The following is an 18,043-nucleotide window of genomic DNA, read 5'->3' as shown; positions in this document are numbered from 1 at the left end:
CCTAATGTATCAGGTCTTGTTTGTTCACAGAATAATGTGATGTTTTCGAATGATATTGTCACAGTTCCTGATACAGAAATCACCTTTCCATGGCAGACTGAGACAGCCTTTTTGTATTCAGTTTAAGAGAGTTCTCGTTGTCTAGAGGGTTTTACTCTTCTCCTTATCAAAGATATCAAGGTCATTTTTACTTTGATGGATTCTCTAATATTGAAGAATCTGTCTATTGAACTCGCTTTAATTAGTAATGAGTACATTCGGATCGTAGGTTGTCTGAGTCATGCTGTGAACACAAATATGCTAAAGGAAGTTTTGGATCCAGAGTGTTTTCAGTTTTAATGATACTTTCAGAAATGAGACCCTCTCTCTGGTTTGTGTGCTCTATTTTTTTTTTTTTTTGTTTTTAAAACCAAGTTGCCTGTTTTCTGTGTGATATAATCAGAGGACCACCTGTTTCGTGGTTGTGGGTAGCACTGTCCTGTTTTCATGTGCCATACTTAAAAAAGAAAAAAAAATCAACTCAGTTTCAGCATGGTTGAAACGGAATTGCTAAAGACAGTTTTAGCAATAGAATCATAATAGCTGCAAAAATATGGACATAATATGTGGAAGCTGCAATTCCCATCATTTTGAAAATAAAATACATGCACTCTGTTAATCCAACAGCCACATACGATAGAAAGCTGCTTTGACCACAGTGATGCAGCAGGTTTTTGTGTCATCATCCCACCTACTTGTTCTGCAGCAAGTGTGAAATAAAGACAAACAGTATTTCAGTTTCATTCTAAATTTAAACTTCCTAAACACATCTTGCAAGAAATACCAATAAGCTTCCTTATTTGTATGGTTATGAGAATCCAGCCATACATTTTCTTCTGTTTATCTAACTTATAAAAATTCGAGTACACAAATCTTTTTCTTGTGTTTTTATACTTCTAAGGCTCTCGTTGTTGCCCAAATCTTATTCGACGTCTTCTGGCTGCTCCCTTTAGACGATCATCTGCTTCCATCTCAACCTATTCCTTGCATCCTCTTCTGTCACACAAACACAAACCTCTGTCCTTTGCCAGTATATCCACCATCCCTCCTCTGCACATGTCCAAAGTATCTAAACCTTACCACTTTTACATTGTCTCCAAACCTGAGCTGTCCCTCTGTTGTCCATTCTGGTCACTCCCAACAAAAATCTTACCATCTGCAGCTCCTGCCTCCTGTCTTTCATTAGTGCCACCATTTCCAAACCATAGCAGGTCTCACTACCATCTTGTAAACCTTCGCTTTCACTCTTGTTGCGTTCCTTATCTCACCAATCAACCCTGATACTCATCTCTGCCCACTCCACCCTACTGGCATTTGACCCCAGGAATTTAAACGACTCCTCGCATTCCACCCGCTCCCCTTCTATTCACATGCATATTCTGTCTTGCTGTTACTGACCTGCATTCTTCTTCTTTACAGTGCATACCTCCACCTCTCTCTACTGCCTTCTCTCTACTCTCACTACAGATCACAATGTGGTCTGTTATAGTACTCTAGGCCTGACCTCATCTGTCATCCTTCAATCAAGAAGGGCCTCAGAGCTGAAAGTTGAAGGCTTTTATGTCATCATTATGGTAATACAGTTCCCTTCTTACTGGAATACCAATAACAATAATTATCACAGTGATCGGTGAGGGAATTCTGGTCATTTTATGTCACACTTATCTATGTTTACTTTAAAGAAGTCAATAAATCCTTTATTTTAAAAGAAAAAGATCATTTTATAAACGTTCTGTACAATTTTCTATTTACACTGCAACACAGAAATCAATACAGTAAATACTTTTCACAGTTCAGAGTATCATAAGCTTATGGAACATGTGCATGAGTGTGTTTGAGGTTGACACGCAAAAAAAAGTATAAGCAACAACAAACACTGACATGTCGGCTGGCCATTTAAAGCATAAAATGCCTCTACAACAATCTACGAAAGTCCACAGGAGGAAATGTGCAGGTGCTTCCAGTACAACAAGATAAAATGATTAGTACTGTCAACCCATGCAAGGGCTGTAACTGCTCAGTACCAAATGCTATAGCATGAAGGCGGGGTCATATAAGCTGTGATCCATCGCTGTTGCAGTGGTCCCATTTGCTTGACTTAAAGAATCATCTGACAAGAGAGGCGTATCCACTGTCGCAGCTCTCGGGGGAACATTGGAGGAAATCACCACCACATAGCGATCACTACCATCATCCTGGTCATCCGCCACGCTCCCGTGAATGTCCGCGGTAACTACTGTATTTTCTGCTGCCATGCGGCTGCAGCAAGGTGAGGAGCTCGACACAGGAGGCTCTGCTTGAAGTGCCTCTCGATCGGGGTCCTCCTCAGGAAAGCTGGTGTTGATATAAATGATATCATCCCTGCTGGAAGACTCTGGAAGCTTTTCGGCGAGCTTTTCCAACATTTCTCGCAGCTGGGGAAAGAAGGGTCGGTCTAGCGGATCGGCTCTCCAGCAGCTGTACATGATTTCATACCTAGACCCCAAATATTGAGAAATAATTAGACTGGAACCTCGATTTTGGTACATTTCAATGCGCATATTTTCAGGGTTGTAAAAGTGAGCAATTTATTTTTGAGGTTTAATCTTGTGTTAGTATGTTTTTAAAAAAGCTAGCCTCCAATATAAGATTTAGACCAACAATATTAAATTAAACTTTTATAGCGTCAATATTGTTGCTTTCAAAGCAATCAAACCCAAAGTCAACATCTGTGTGAAGAACGACAAACACTCACAGTTCATCCAAACAGTCTGGGGGCTGCTTCAGTCTGTGTCCTTCAACTAGATAATCATAAATTTCATGGTTCTGGACTCCAGGGTACGGCGTCATGCCTCTTGTAGCAATTTCCCACATGGTGACACCAAACGCCCACTGCGTGAGAACAGAATTTCAACTTGAGATTATATTTCATCAAGAGGAAAAAAGTTGCTATGATGTTCACAAACTGGTATTTTCCTGCTGATAATACATAGAAATACTATGTATTATCTCAGGTTTAGCTGTGCGATATTCTGCATTTTTCAAACAAAAAAGTTTATTTTTTTTATCTTCATCTGACACTTAAGATAAAAGTGCAAAAGCGGGGGGAAATCGGACAAGTTGTTACACACTGATAAATATTGAGACAGAGACGGTGCCCTGTGTAAGTCTAAGACCAAACCTTTTAAAATGCCACTTGTAGCACAAGAAAAAGCAGCAAGAAAAACAAAGAGTGCAGAAAAGTAGTCAGTTCTTTTAGTGACTGCATTTCATAAACAGGTGTGTTACTGGTAAAGCTATAGTTTCTACTCACCACGTCACTCTTTACAGTAAAAACTCTGTCTGCCAGACTCTCTAATGCGATCCATTTTACAGGCATTTTCGCAATTCTTCCCTGCCTGTAATAGTCACCACTGTAGATCTTTTTAGATAATCCAAAATCTGCTACACACACTGTCATGTCGTCACGCAGCCTGTAAGACAAACAAGGCGTGGACTTCATGATTAATGGAAAAAAGCTTGATAAACCTCTGAAATAATAAATAATAATGACAAGAGAAATGAAATAATAAATCATAGTTCTTTTATTTAAGAAGGCTGCGAATGTTGCCAGGAAAAGTTCAATCAATGCCTGCTCTACTTTGAACACAAATCAGAGGGAGTAACCTACATGCAGTTGCGTGCCGCCAGGTCTCGATGCAGAAAGTTACGACCACTGAGATACTCCATACCCGAAGCAATGTCAACCATGAACTTCAGGAGTGTCTGAGTGGTGTCAGGAATAGAAATATTGTCCTGCTATTAGTTGCTGCTATTTTTATAATCATCATTAACATTTCAGTATTAATAGTGAGGTTGCAGTTAGATGCATTCAGATGTTCAAATATATGGTTATAGCCTTTATTACAGGTCCAAAGAAGAACCATTTTAAATGGTTCTGTTGAATCTATAATTTAAATGTTATTAATGCTTTTATGATCTCTGTGTAGAGGGCAGAGACAGGACAATACTCTCTGTGCCAAAATGAGACAGGAAACAAAACGCGTCTGCAGAGCATGTTTTGCAGAAGTGAAACTGAAGCCAGAAGTTTAAGTGCAAGGGTGTTTAGTATGCATTTATTGCGGATTAAGCCTTAAGCAGTTGTGGTAGATTGAAACAGTTGTTTATATATTTCACATATAAGTCAAGATCATTACACACAGGATGGCCTTAGCCTGGTTGGTTGCTTAAGTTGAGGTCAACTAAGGTTCAGAAAGCAGATGCAAACTCTGCACGTACACACAGACAAATAGTGAGAGGTCATGACACGTACGTAGCATACACTGCAGACACATACACACAGAAATGCAGAAGTGTGCCGACGTACTTAGAGGAAGTGCACCAGACGAGCGACAGCGAAGAGGGGAAGCACCGACCCGAAGACAATGTTTTTTAGAGCAATGTTAAAGGTCAGGGAACATTTTGTGGTTTGGATTGACGTAAGCTGTACTATTGTCTATTTTTGTAAAAGAGGGGCTTTGTTATTGTACCCATATAAAACCTTGTCTCATGATTGTAAGTTCAGTTCAACACTGATTGGGTTGTTGAACTCACACATGTGTTCATTAAAATGCCGTCTAAATTGCACACGCCTGGATCTGTGGTTTTATGGATTCTTCTCTCAATATTGAACCCTAACATTTGGGGGCTCGTGCCGGTGAGAGAGAGGGAATGTTGGGGTTTTGGTGAGATCCGGGGTCCGTGGCAATTGGACGGGCAGACGGTAATCAGTGGTGAAAGTGAGCAGGCATTCCCGGGGCATTTAAAGGTAAGACACTGCCTGTTGAAATATATTTCAAAAGGTGTCACATTGGGCATGTCAAATTAAAGTCTACTCACTGGAATTACTGGTAAATGTCTGTTTTTAATTTTGGCGAAATTTTGATGAAGTTTACCGGTTGAAGTAATGATAATGAAGTATAAGTGACAGTACTGAGTAATGAGAATAAAGGAATGAAAAGAGAATTAAAGCAGTTGGACTGCGAAGTGAACTTTTAGAATGATAGGGAATTTGGTTATCGTGTGGGTTCAAGTCCCATTGGTTATGCAACCCTTAAGAACTTTCTCGGAGGTGACGCTCCCTGCTGGATAGAGAAATCTATCCTTCACCTAGCGATGACTAGGGATAGTTTCGGGCAACATCCGAAGAGGACTGGGGAATCTCTAAAACTGTTGAGGGTTGTCCTCAATCTTAATCCTGTGTTGGGTGTAGATTGTTGTTTCAAATTATTCTAAATTTGTCTAGGGACGACAGCGGCGTCTGTTAAGAAGCGCATAGCCCGGACGTTGCGATCCCTCCTCGATGCGGACGCGCATTGTTGACCTACCGCGAGTAGGGTTAGCTCGGTTTGGCTTGACCGTGGGGTACAGGGCATCCTGAGATAAGCTAGGGGTTCAAGTCCCCTATTCTTGCGCTTTTTGGCTACCGGTAAATTAAGTTAGGGCTAGAAATCTGGACAGAGCAGTTCGAGTCTGGTCTGGTGAATTGATTGCAAAAACCTGAGGTTTGCCCGTTCGAGTCGGTTATGGTAAATTTTCGAAATTTGTAGGAGCGACAAGGCCTAAAAAAAATCTGTGCAGTTGTAATTTAAGACGTCTGTAATATAAAATATGAGATCTATGAGTAGGATCAGTCTCTGTGTCAGTCATGCACAGCCGGAAGTGCACTGATTGTGTGTGTAAATGCAAATGAGCAGCAGTGACGCGCAGAGAGAGGGTGGTTTCAATTTTGAGAGGACTGAGAGCTTTTGCTAAATGCCTGTATATAAGAGCTTATTATGAGAGTGTAAATACAGTGTGAATATATTAGTGTGGATGCATAGTAAATGACTGAATTTTGATAGATGTATATTTCGTGAGCCATAAATGTTGGTGTGTTTTATTTTTCAGTTATGTGTGTGTGGGGAGAAGCTGCGAGGATGATGAGAGGTTTCAGTTTTCTTTTTCTTTTTCTTTTGACTTGCTCTTTCTGATCATGGAAGGCATGTCCAAAATACTCGTATGAAAGCGTATTTTGTGTGATTTTAACTGTGTGAATGCTGTCAGTATTTGATTTGAGTGACTCTGCATGATTTGTCTGAGTGAGTGGAAAATGGCAGTTTGAGAGAGAAAAGGCAGTGTGTGTGAGACGATTACTGAATGACTAAAGAGGTTAGAACCTTTAAAAGTGTGTATGAAAGAAAGGGGTATGAAATATATTTCTTGTGTGAGGAAAAGTAGGATGTTTTAAAGTTTGAAAGTGCTTTTAATTCAAGAAATCCATGAGAGATGTTATGACAGGTTGAGTGTATTTTTCCGATTGAAAATACATAAGTATATGTACTTGGGAAGCCCAGTTAAGAGATTATTGGGTGACTGATGCTATAAAACTGACCTAAAGAATGGTCCTGTCCGTGGAGAAGTGTTAGTTGTCCTGATGTTTGGAAGAGCTCTATTTAAAAAGTGTGTGTGAGAGGAAGGTGTGTGTGTGACTGATGATGTCAGGGGAGCACCCAGAGAAATAGACAGATGAGTTAAACTCTAAGAAGATGAAGCGAATGCATGTTTTAAGAAAAAGTAATAAAGTAATAAAATTATATTAATTACAGGTTTTAGAAAAGAGACAGACTGAGAGAAATAAAGACAGGAACTAACAATTACATTAATGAATTGAAAATGCACGTACACAAACTGTTACATGTGAAATTATTGTTGGAAAGTTTAATAAAGAAAGCAGTTTACACTCCTTTAATTTCCAGAACCAGTGTGTCCCCTAGGCCTGATAACACTCTTGCCCAGTTGGCTCCTGTAGTAGGCGGGCATGGAAGGCTGGACAGCCCATGACGGGTAAGATCCCACCTCGAAACCCTGGGACAACCTAAGGCAAGGCGCAGTCACGATTGCTCGAACCTAAGTCCCGGAGTGACCTTGGAGTCACTGGAGGAGACGGGATTTAACAGGTAAGGCCACTGGGCACAGGCAGAAGGGAAATGTCATTCACAATGACCAGTGATGAGCCAAAGAGAGAAAACACACCCTGTCAAAAGGAGTTTGGAACACTGGAAAAGAAACATTTACAAGATCACAAAGATCATAAAGAAACATTTATAAGAATCACACATACAAACAGAAAATGCACTAACCTTACAGAGACAAGCTCATGAAGATTAATGAACAGATAATGACTTAAAACCTGGCTAAGAACACAAACATACGTAATTAAATCAGCCTGCTAATTTCATGAGGGTTAAAATGGTGTGAATGGTTAATACAATTGATGGAAAGATTTAAAATAGATGGAAAAACAAAAGAAAAGTGTCTATAAGAGTGACTCAGGAGTGCTCTTGCACTGATTTATCAAAGTAAGTGATTAGTATAGAAAGAAAATGAAAATAATTCAATGATGTGATAAGGTTTAAAAACATGTATTCCTCTTGTTAAGTTGGCTGTTGAGCTGTGGGTTTATGCAAATTAGCTGGAGTGAGTGAGTGACAAAGACACTTCCTGTGTGCGTGTGTGGCGGAGGCTTTCGGTTCAGTTCAAGAGAGAGCAGTGGCTGTTGAAGAGTATTGGGAGAAATATATAATGGTAAAGTATCAGGATATTTGATTACGGTGGTCAGGTCTGTTCAGAGGGCAGATTTGGACAGGAAATTTATAATTTAAGGATGATATGTGGTTGAAATTGGTTTTATCTTGTGCTGAATGAAAACGGTCTTTGATCTTTTGACGAGGTTTTCGTGTGTTGAACGGGTGAAATTTAAGATTGTTTCAGATTTTTGAGGCTGTTGTTTTATTTCCAGAGAGGGTGTTTCATTAAGGCAGGGATAGGTCTGAGAGGGGCCCAAAAATTTTTGTAGTAGTAAGTGCACTCAGGAAAAAACCTGTCAGGTGATTTTGTTTGGTACTTTGATGAGCTAATAATCAGCTCTCTTTTTTCATTTTGTTCTAAGCAGGCCTGGAAGAGAGTGAACGGACGGCGCTGACAAAGTTACCAAGTCACGAAAATCAGGTGGGCAGTACGGATTATAATTGATTACAATCAGAGACTGATCGTGGCGAGTCTCTGTCTAAAAATGGATTGATCGATTCAATCCAGTCAAAAGTATAGAGAACTATTTTCCTAAAAAGGAAAACGAAATAAAACAAATGATTGAACTGATTTTGCTGATGTGGAGCATCTGATGACGTCTTGTGAAGGCTGCAGATCAGCAAAAATATCATAATGTGAATGCATGGGAGTGAATGTGAGTGGTTGGACCAAGGGGAAATAAATAAAAGGTTGACAAACAGGAGAAGTGGAAGACTTAAATCTGGGGATGCTGATGTTCCTTTGAGTGAATTTCTGCTTTGTTGATTTGGGTTAGACCATATTAATACATTATAAAATGCTAAAAGGGAAACATTGATGTAACTCAAGTTACCATTAACTGAGGTAACACATGATTAATAACTGTGCTGTTTAAGTTTATTTTGTGTCATGACACAGATTGGATCACATAGGGGAGAGTTGAGTAAAGGTTTTGTTTTCAGGAAATTCCAAGGATCCAGAGTTCAATGGAGCAACGAGTTGGAGGAGATTTGACATGATGATTAAATTGATTTTGTTCCTTAAACACAGGTTTTCAGGGCTGGAGCAAAACACCGGAGAGGACAATTGCTGAGCTGTTCTGAGAAATGAAATGACTAACCTTTTTTCCTTTTGATTTGTTAAGCTTGGGTGGAGCATGTTGAGTTTTTGCCACATGAGATGTGTCAAAAAGAGAGGGTTTAAGATTTAATTTGTTTAATGTGAAAGGGTTTTACTAGGATTTTATAACGATTGGGGTTGTTTGATAATTTAGATATGGTAAAACTGAGGCAGAGATTGTTAATTCTAAAGAAAGGAGTAAAATGAACTGAATTCTGTTTAGAAGATAAATTGCTGGGGTTAAAAAGAAGTTGTACACCAAATTAAAGGGGAATTGTGGGAATAAAGGATATGCTTTGGGGAAAATAGTGAACATTTTATGAGTAGAAAATGTGGGATTTTTCTTTTTGATTTTTAGGATAAGTGGTAACAGTGACATAATGTTAGAATGTTGTTATTTTTAGGGTAGTGGAGAGCTTTTTATGAGGATGTTAAAAGTCTCGCTGACTCAAATGAATAATATTGGAGATTATATATGTAGAAATGATTTTTCATACACATTGCATTTTGGGGCCTTTAACGGAGTTGTGGCTCAGAGAGTCGTCTCTTGAGGGTCATAAACTTTTGGTTAACGTTATGATTAGCCAATCTACTGTGAGAATGACCTGAGTTTTGAAGGATTGCACACGCTTACAGACATACAGAGTTCATCAACACACAGGACAGTATTGATTTGAGGCCTAGGGCCTGAAATTCCTTTAGCTTTTAACTGAATTTGAGTTGGCCCAATAACAAATGACAGAAAGAGGAACTGAATAGGAGTTTTGCTTGTAACTAAACTGAGTGACATATAAAATATTGAGATAACAGATGCAGCTCTAACTTAGTCCTCTTATATAAAAAGCAGTTACAGAATACAGAAATACAGAAAACAGAAGCAAAGGAGAAAGCTTATATATGTTGGTTAAGTCTGATAAAGTTTAAGTTAGAGGAGGCATTACATTAAAAGCAGCAAAATGAAATAAAATGATATATTCAAACAGGTTATTACCCAGAAAATGGGAGTTCAAAATACTGTTAGAGTTCAGTTTTTAGCTATGATGAAGTTTATCTAGAAGCAATTAACTAGGTGCTTACACTTAGTGATTAAAGTGGTTGTTTTTCTTTGATCCTTTTAGTAGAATAAGCCCTTATAATGATTTTATGATGATTTTGCTGGTGAGAGGTGACTTTAGATGAGAGGCACTTGCAGCAGCAGGGACAGTTTTGTGCACAGGATGTTGATGATCAGATAAGGAAAAACAGGAAGCGTATGACAGCAGTGCTGTAAGACTGTTAGAAAGCTGTAGATTGAGATGAGTGATGTTTAAGATTATATAGGAATAAAAGTCAAAACCAAATACAAAATTAGGTTCATGTTTTGAGTAACATTAGGTTTGAATAAAGAAGACAATTGAGGGACATAAGGCAGGGAAGCCGTACTAGGGAGGAAGGGTTCTGTTTCCTTTGCAGGTGGCCAGATTTCCACTAGAGTGGGACCCAGAAAAGGGACAGACCACTAGAGATTCACAAGTGTAAGGGGTCTTTCACCGGGTATGAGTGGGTTCTGGGGTGAGGGAGGAGTGCTGATTGAGCTCTCTGCTCGCACTCTTATTCTCTCATGCCCTGATCAACTTTAGGCTCGCTGATACTTTGGTGTGATTAACCTCAAGCATGAGTGTTCTCAAGTGGGAGCGGGCATTTTATAACTAAGACCACCTAGATGACATGAGGTTGTCTGATTTGTTAAGTCACAGGATGCCAAGAGAGGGTCAGAGCTAAGAACAGTGATCCTAAATGTCCATGATGTCTGGGATGGACAGGGAGCAGCTGAACGGGCCAAGCAGTGACCTAACACACAGTATGGTGACCTCTTGTGGTCAAGAGGTCAAGAGTGGGAGTGTCAGGAATAGAAATATTGTCCTGCTATTAGTTGCTGCTATTTTTATAATCATCATTAACATTTCAGTATTAATAGTGAGGTTGCAGTTAGATGCATTCAGATGTTCAAATATATGGTTATAGCCTTTATTACAGGTCCAAAGAAGAACCATTTTAAATGGTTCTGTTGAATCTATAATTTAAATGTTATTAATAACTTTTATGATCTCTGTGTAGAGGGCAGAGACAGGACAATACTCTCTGTGCCAAAATGAGACAGGAAACAAAACGCGTCTGCAGAGCATGTTTTGCAGAAGTGAAACTGAAGCCAGAAGTTTAAGTGCAAGGGTGTTTAGTATGCATTTATTGCGGATTAAGCCTTAAGCAGTTGTGGTAGATTGAAACAGTTGTTTATATATTTCACATATAAGTCAAGATCATTACACACAGGATGGCCTTAGCCTGGTTGGTTGCTTAAGTTGAGGTCAACTAAGGTTCAGAAAGCAGATGCAAACTCTGCACGTACACACAGACAAATAGTGAGAGGTCATGACACGTACGTAGCATACACTGCAGACACATACACACAGAAATGCAGAAGTGTGCCGACGTACTTAGAGGAAGTGCACCAGACGAGCGACAGCGAAGAGGGGAAGCACCGACCGAAGACAATGTTTTTAGAGCAATGTTAAAGGTCAGGGAACATTTTGTGGTTTGGATTGACGTAAGCTGTACTATTGTCTATTTTTGTAAAAGAGGGGGGCTTTGTTATTGTACCCATATAAAACCTTGTCTCATGATTGTAAGTTCAGTTCAACACTGATTGGGTTGTTGAACTCACACATGTGTTCATTAAAATGCCGTCTAAATTGCACACGCCTGGATCTGTGGTTTTTATGGATTCTTCTCTCAATATTGAACCCTAACAGTGGGCAAGAACTGTGCAAGAACACACAATACAACAAACAGTTTAAATATTGTTTAGCCTAATCATAATCTACTTGTTTCAGGGTTGGGATCTGGAGTGTATTCCAGCTCACATGGGGTGTGTTTGTCCAGGTAACAGTTCATCACAGGTCTAACACAAAAAGACTGACATTCACACACTCTTACATAAACGCATACAGACACCAGGAAAACATGCAAAATCCACAGAGAGAAGTCCAGCCAACCATGACATTTAATATCTATCTTTCTTACGATAAGGTGACAGTGTCAACCACTACACCAGTCTGTCACACTCTAATAAATATGATATTGAATTTGAAAGTTAGTGTTTGGGTAAAATCTTACCATTGGAGTCTCTCTGTGGCGTGAACGCAGCAGGAAGCTATGCAGATCTCCGTGTTTCATAAACGGCAGAATTACCATGGGTTTAGGAAAGTGTCCTGAGCCTACTTCCAAGCATACACCTAAAGACAAGAGGATACGTCAGCACAATCAAAAATAAATGCATGGATATACAAAAGAAAGCGACTAAGGAAAGAAGCAAAGAGAATGTGCAGTAAGATAAGAAGAGATCTCCTACCGAGCAGTTTGATGACATTAGGATGGTTGAAATCTTTCATGCAAGCGGCCTCATTCAGGAACTCTTCAATCTCCCTTTGAGAAAAACTATCCACTGTGTGGTCAAAAAAAAAAAAATTACGTATTTGTTAGTTAAGACATTTTAAAAAAAATTTTAAGTTAATCTGTACATAACACAAGCACTTACATTTCATTGTCTTCACGGCAACCTTTTCTGAAGTGCCATCTGGTTGTCTGAAATGACCTTCCACCACTGAACCAAACTCACCTGGTAAAAATTAAGACCGGTCGTAAACCTGTGCACATATACTGCATTTTACTGTAATCATTTGTAAACATGTCAGTGTAGATATGGATGCCTACAAATTTAGATACATGAAACTGATTACTCACCCTCTCCAAGAACTTTCCCCACTGAGAGCAGAGTTCTCATTACCATCACATCCTGAAGTTTGGCCTGGAGTTCCTCACTGATCCCAAGGTTCTCAACTGTAGACCGAAAACAAGAACATCATTACTTTTGATAACACATAAATGTTATATGTGTGTTAATCTTCCTGTAGTAGCATTCAAGAACATACGAGTGACTCCTATGGCCGATCGGTTGTAGGACCTCTGTTGTGTGTACTGTATGACAGGCGGCAGCATTTCTTCATCTCTGCAACGCTGCCTGCAGGGGGAGACAGGGGAAAGAAAAAGCAGGGAATGTTGGTAATCCTCTGTCTGATGCTGTAAGAGGTCAGAAATAACATACAGGCTAAAAAATTCAACTAAAGACAAGGTCATAGAGAGGAAACCCTCTCTGTTGCCTTCCAGACTTTGAGGTTGGAATAATGTTTTTCTCTCTGAAAAGCTGCCTGTGAAACATTCCTCTCCATATCCTGAGTGGAAACAGTGAGTCATGGACTTCATAATGAAGAATTCCAGAGAATTGACAGCTGTTTGTTGTCCATCTCTCCAGCTGCACAGTTATTACATGACCTACTGTGCAGACTCCAATGACTAAGAGGAAGATAAGGAAGTTTACAAAGTGAATCTGGAAGTTACTACTACTGAGGAAAACATATATCGCAAAGGAGCAGTTTACAATTAGCTGATTAAAATAAAAGTAAATACAGTTGTCTCACGAACACACTGACCAGCAGCAAGTTCAAAGATAAGGTTATCATACTAGGATAATTACTTGTTAATTGTTAAGCCTACCCAAAACAGGAGTCATAAACCCTGTTCCGAAAATAGAGAACCCCAGAGAGGATGATCAGCAGGACAAAGATGGTACAAATCACGATCCCCACGACATGGTTTGTGTGTGCTACCGCTGTCTCAGGGCCGGATGAAGGGCGTACGGTGGATTCTGAGATAAGAAGAAGAAACAAAGGAGAACACTTAGAAATCTAACATCCAGCGATTTAAGTTAAGGATCAGTTATCTGAAGTAGAGTTCGTCAGCTCACGCAACACATCCAACATTTTTTATTCTGTGATGATAGTTTTCAACATAAATTCTGTTTCAAATGTTCCCCCTTTTTTGAAATTTTAAAGCTAATCTCTGGTTATAAAGTTGGTAAGTAAGAGCGTAAGCAGTCAGCGTCCCATTGAGATGAAAGCTAGCAGCTCGTTACCATGCTTAAAATTGCAACACCAGAGTCTTGATTTTCGCCATGTTCACAATTTATATTTAGCACACCTGCACCTGATAGTAAAGTCAGTACTTTTGGAGGATTTTGGTGAACTTTTGATGAGATGAAACTCTAAATTAACAGCTCCACATGAAAGACCAGGAAGCCAAAGTTATTTCACTCTCTAGGGACCAAAAGTGTGTGTACTGTATTTCATGGTGATTCATCCAAGAGTTTAAAAGATTTTAATCTTAGATGAAAGTAGCTGAAAAATAGGCAGTATTTCAGTCCTGTGAGCTTTCCTGCTAGTGTTTCCAAAAATACTGCAACCATAATAGGCACTGGTATCTATTCATAAGGCAGTAATGGTATTTTAGTACAGTAGTACAACATCAGCTGAACAATGCTGTGCAATTTATCAACTTATCAGCTCAAGATGAGGAAATAAACAGAACGAGCCACTTACTGTCCTCTGGCACAAACAATTCAACTCGTGGGCTGACCATGCCGCTTCCTGCCTGCGTGCGTGCGGCCACCTCCACACTGTAGGTTTTGTTGAATTCCTCCACAGCTACATGTGCCCAAGTGGTAGTACTATTGACCTGAAATAGCTACAATAACAGACATAAAGCAAATTGCGTCTACTGTCATAACTGGCTGAAGAAAAAAAACATGGCATGGTAAAGTTAATCATTATCACCTCCGAGAGAAAAGTTCAGACAGAAGACTATAGTTCAAAAGAGTTTGAATGTTACATTAGGTCAAGTCAAACTAAAGAAGAAGCAGCTTTTTAAGGAAGATAAAAGAGTACGCTGAGGAACGTCTTGTGCATTTGTGCAACAGCTCAAAATCCAGCTCAGCAACTTTTCATGCTTGCTCTCATTTTCTCTCCTTTTTTTCCCTCATTTACACTAAATGCAAAAACTCATCGATTAAAAAAACATCCAAAGCGCACGCAGCTGATTTCACAGAGTTGCTCCCCTTTTGGGAAATCCAAAGGGAACCATGTAGTAGTCATTACTGTATATAATAAAAGCCCCCATTTAAAAAAAGGGAAGGATATAAACTTTCAGGATAAGCTCATGTGCTCAATGGGAGGGAGCATGTGACAGACTTAACCCTGTATTTCACAACACCATACGGTAAAGGTTACATCTCAGTCTGCGCTGTTTTGCGCTGACAGGCAGTTCTAAACCCATGATTAACACCTCTCATGTCTGTGACAACAAAAAAGGGCAATGTGAGGTTAAATATTCCTTCAAAAATAAACAATCAGAAAACTTGAATCTCAGATTCAAGAGAAATAATTGGCACCATTGATTTCTAATGCCAAAAAATTCACAATTACGATCTATTTATTCCTCTGATTTAAAACTGATTGACATATTTTAACTATTTACCCTGACTTTGTCTATCCTGACAGCCGATTGGCTGTGCTGTCTTTGTACGTATTTCCAGTCAAACTTACAGTAATGACATAATCAACTGAATGGACAATACATAGGAATATCTGGAACTCACATTGCGTCCTATTGTTTTCATACCATCGTTACTTTGTGATGACTCAAAGGCGCATGCCAAATGGAGAAAACTACCAATGGCCAGTTTTTACACCCTCAGCTTCCTTTAACTACAACACAGACGGGAAGGAGGGAGTCACTCTATTGTAGTAGAGCACACTAATACAGGAAGAGAAGTATGACTATATGCAAACAGCATTATGAGCTATTAAAGTTGATTTAAAGAAACTAGTTTCCTTGAAATCCTTTTCCCGGCCTCGATGATGCCTTGTGGCAAATGAATAAACTGTTGTTCACAAATAACTGTAGAGCTGACCTGTGGTTCAGTAGAGAAGACAAAGGGAGGGTCAGCTATTCCCAGTATGCAGCACTCATTCTTTTCATATTTTCATACATTAGTCTTTGTTATGAACCCCCCCCCCCCGAAACCTCTTAAAAAGAAGCATCAGAGATAACACCTTATGTTTTCAATATGAACCCTACATAAGCTATTGTTCACAATATTTCATATTTGTATTGTACGAGGACGAAAAGGCTCAAACAGCTTCTACCCGCACATCATTAGACTCCTGAATAAAACAATAAACACGGCCCCTCCCACCTCATCACAACTACTGACTATTGTTACAGCACTTGCACTATTATTATTATCTTTCACAATAATCTATATATATCTGGTCTGCAAACTTGCACAAGCATAAATACAATCTCTTCTCTTTAACTCTTTGATCTCTTTAAGTCATTTCATTGTTTGCACATTTATTACTTGGACTTTCTCTTGGATACTTATTTTGTGTTTGTGTGTCTATTTCTTTCTTATTAGAATTTTTATTCTATGTTGTTTATTATATAAAAATTCTTATGATTCAGGGAGCCTGGCAAAACAAGGCCATCACCTTAAATAAATGCCCTTTATTTACATTTGTATGTCACAAAAAGAAACTACTTATACTTCATATTCACAGGAAAAAGGTAAATGCTGTGTCACCTGTAGAAACCTTAAGTTTTCCACTTTCTTCCATTGGCTACGCCATGTGTGTATATGAGTTTATATTTAAACACATATTTGATGGCAAATAAATGGAAACACATAGTTAGCATGTCACATGTGTCATATTTCACATATGCACTCATGTCTTAAATACAGCAGGTAGCAACTTCTTAATTATTTAATATACTAAGATGTCCTTATCCTTAAAGCGGACTTATTATTAGCATTTCCAAATGCTGGTTTACATTAGGGGACTCAACTAGAGTAGCTTTGTATGATTCACAGTTCCAAATTTTCCTTATTTATCACATTCTGGGTTTCTCTGGGTTTTGTTCTCTTCCCCCTCCCATTAGTTTTTCTTCAGTTTTGTTCTGACTGACTTTGAGAAGAAGACAGGGGTGAGGGGGTATTAAAGATATGCCCTTTCTCTGACCTCACTGAAAGCCAGGAGTAGAAAAACATATCAGAAACTGAGCATGAACCAGAGAAGTCTACTCAAATGCACACTTTGAAACTATTTGAAACTGTCTAGTATGAATATATTCAACACTGAAACTGTAACAGTGCATAGAGTGCTTAACAAATTCTTTAGAACACCTGTCATAAAATAGTAAAATGTAAATATTTTAGAAACGTCAAAAACCTCTATTATTAAATTAACCAATATTGTTAATTTAGAGTAGCTGTGGTATAAACCTTACACTGGGTGGTGGTCTAATAATTTTTAAAGCACTGTAAAAGGAAAAATAAAATAAAAAAAAGGAAACAAGATGGATCCCTTGTAAGATTTTCATCACTCGTAGTTTTCACCTGTTTTTGATACAGTTTACAGTGAACCCTAAGCCTGAATGACATGCGTTTCAGAAGAATCCTTTGGTTGTATTTAATGTGAATGGTTGGGAAACAGAAAGTGGTAGAAAGCTTAATTCTTAGGAATGTAAGACATACAACAGCCTTTCCTTCATTCATGTAAGCACATCTTTAATCCTTTAAAGCTAAATGTATCATATTAATATGTGATTTCTGTGAGTTTTTGAGGCTTCTACATCATCCCCCCTCAAAAAATACAAAAAATTAAAAAAAATAAATTGCAGGATTCATTTTTAAAGAATACAATGCAAAAAAAGAGTCTGATGTAGCGAATAAGCTACAAATTCAGTGTTTAAAGGTTCAAACTTTTCTTGGAGTTACCACTTTAGGTACAGGTGTTCTGAAAGAGCAAGTTTAAAGTTGAACGCGTACATTTCTTTTCTTTTTCTTAAAATAATAATAACAGTAAGAAGAAGATGAAGAACAAGAGAAACGAGAATTGTCAGTTGTAAAACAGTAAAAATAAAAGGCTATATTTAATTACTATATTGCAGATAAGCTCACCCTTTTCTGGTGTGTGCCATATCTAACAATGACATCATAACCACGTAGGATCCCGTTTATCTTATCACTGGGCGGAGGTTTCCACCTGATCACCAGGCTTGAGCCTTCAAGCTGGACTGTGACATTTCCGGGATGAATTGATGGCACTAAGAATGCAACGAGAAATGGAAAATTGGATTATGACATAACTCATAGTCATTGCAAACCTATAAAGTGAAAGAAAAATGAGTTAGACTACTCTTCGAAAAAAATCTTTGATTACGGTTTGGTATGCGGTCACTTCTGGTCACAGCATATCAAATCATTCAACTGAAATATCCCCTCTGGTGGATTTAGGAAGGAAGTTGAAAGCAGCTCCACCCAGTAAGAACTTTGTGTTTTCTCAGTGAAACCACTCCTATTTCCTATGTTACTCTTTAGGAAAACAAC

General features: G+C 38.7%; 1 protein-coding gene across 3 annotated transcripts in view; it reads right to left on the bottom strand.

Annotated features, from left to right (window-relative positions):
* Window positions 1-1,709: 1,709 nt before the first annotated feature.
* mertka (c-mer proto-oncogene tyrosine kinase a) overlaps window positions 1,710-18,043 on the bottom strand; it is a 49,165-nt gene continuing 32,831 nt past the window's right edge. The window contains exons 12-24 of one of the 3 annotated variants that reach the window (XM_031732081.2): window positions 17,615-17,760; window positions 14,196-14,340; window positions 13,315-13,465; window positions 12,693-12,781; window positions 12,505-12,600; window positions 12,299-12,379; window positions 12,113-12,205; window positions 11,878-11,996; window positions 11,517-11,523; window positions 3,689-3,791; window positions 3,332-3,491; window positions 2,774-2,910; window positions 1,710-2,514 (exon numbers count right to left, since the gene is read on the bottom strand). In XM_031732081.2, the coding sequence (XP_031587941.2) occupies window positions 2,070-2,514; window positions 2,774-2,910; window positions 3,332-3,491; window positions 3,689-3,791; window positions 11,517-11,523; window positions 11,878-11,996; window positions 12,113-12,205; window positions 12,299-12,379; window positions 12,505-12,600; window positions 12,693-12,781; window positions 13,315-13,465; window positions 14,196-14,340; window positions 17,615-17,760 (1,772 nt within the window). In that variant the 3' untranslated portion in view covers window positions 1,710-2,069. Of the gene's footprint in view, window positions 2,515-2,773; window positions 2,911-3,331; window positions 3,492-3,688; window positions 3,792-11,516; window positions 11,524-11,877; window positions 11,997-12,112; window positions 12,206-12,298; window positions 12,380-12,504; window positions 12,601-12,692; window positions 12,782-13,314; window positions 13,466-14,195; window positions 14,341-17,614; window positions 17,761-18,043 lie in introns of those variants that run through there. The other 2 variants (XM_039621648.1, XM_039621649.1) reach the window with 2 other exon arrangements.

Source organism: Oreochromis aureus, linkage group 13, assembly GCF_013358895.1.
Source record: "Oreochromis aureus strain Israel breed Guangdong linkage group 13, ZZ_aureus, whole genome shotgun sequence".
In the NCBI taxonomy this organism is placed as follows: domain Eukaryota; kingdom Metazoa; phylum Chordata; class Actinopteri; order Cichliformes; family Cichlidae; genus Oreochromis; species Oreochromis aureus.
Note: the sequence above shows the minus strand (reverse complement) of the source record. Positions and strands in the feature narration are given on the sequence as shown.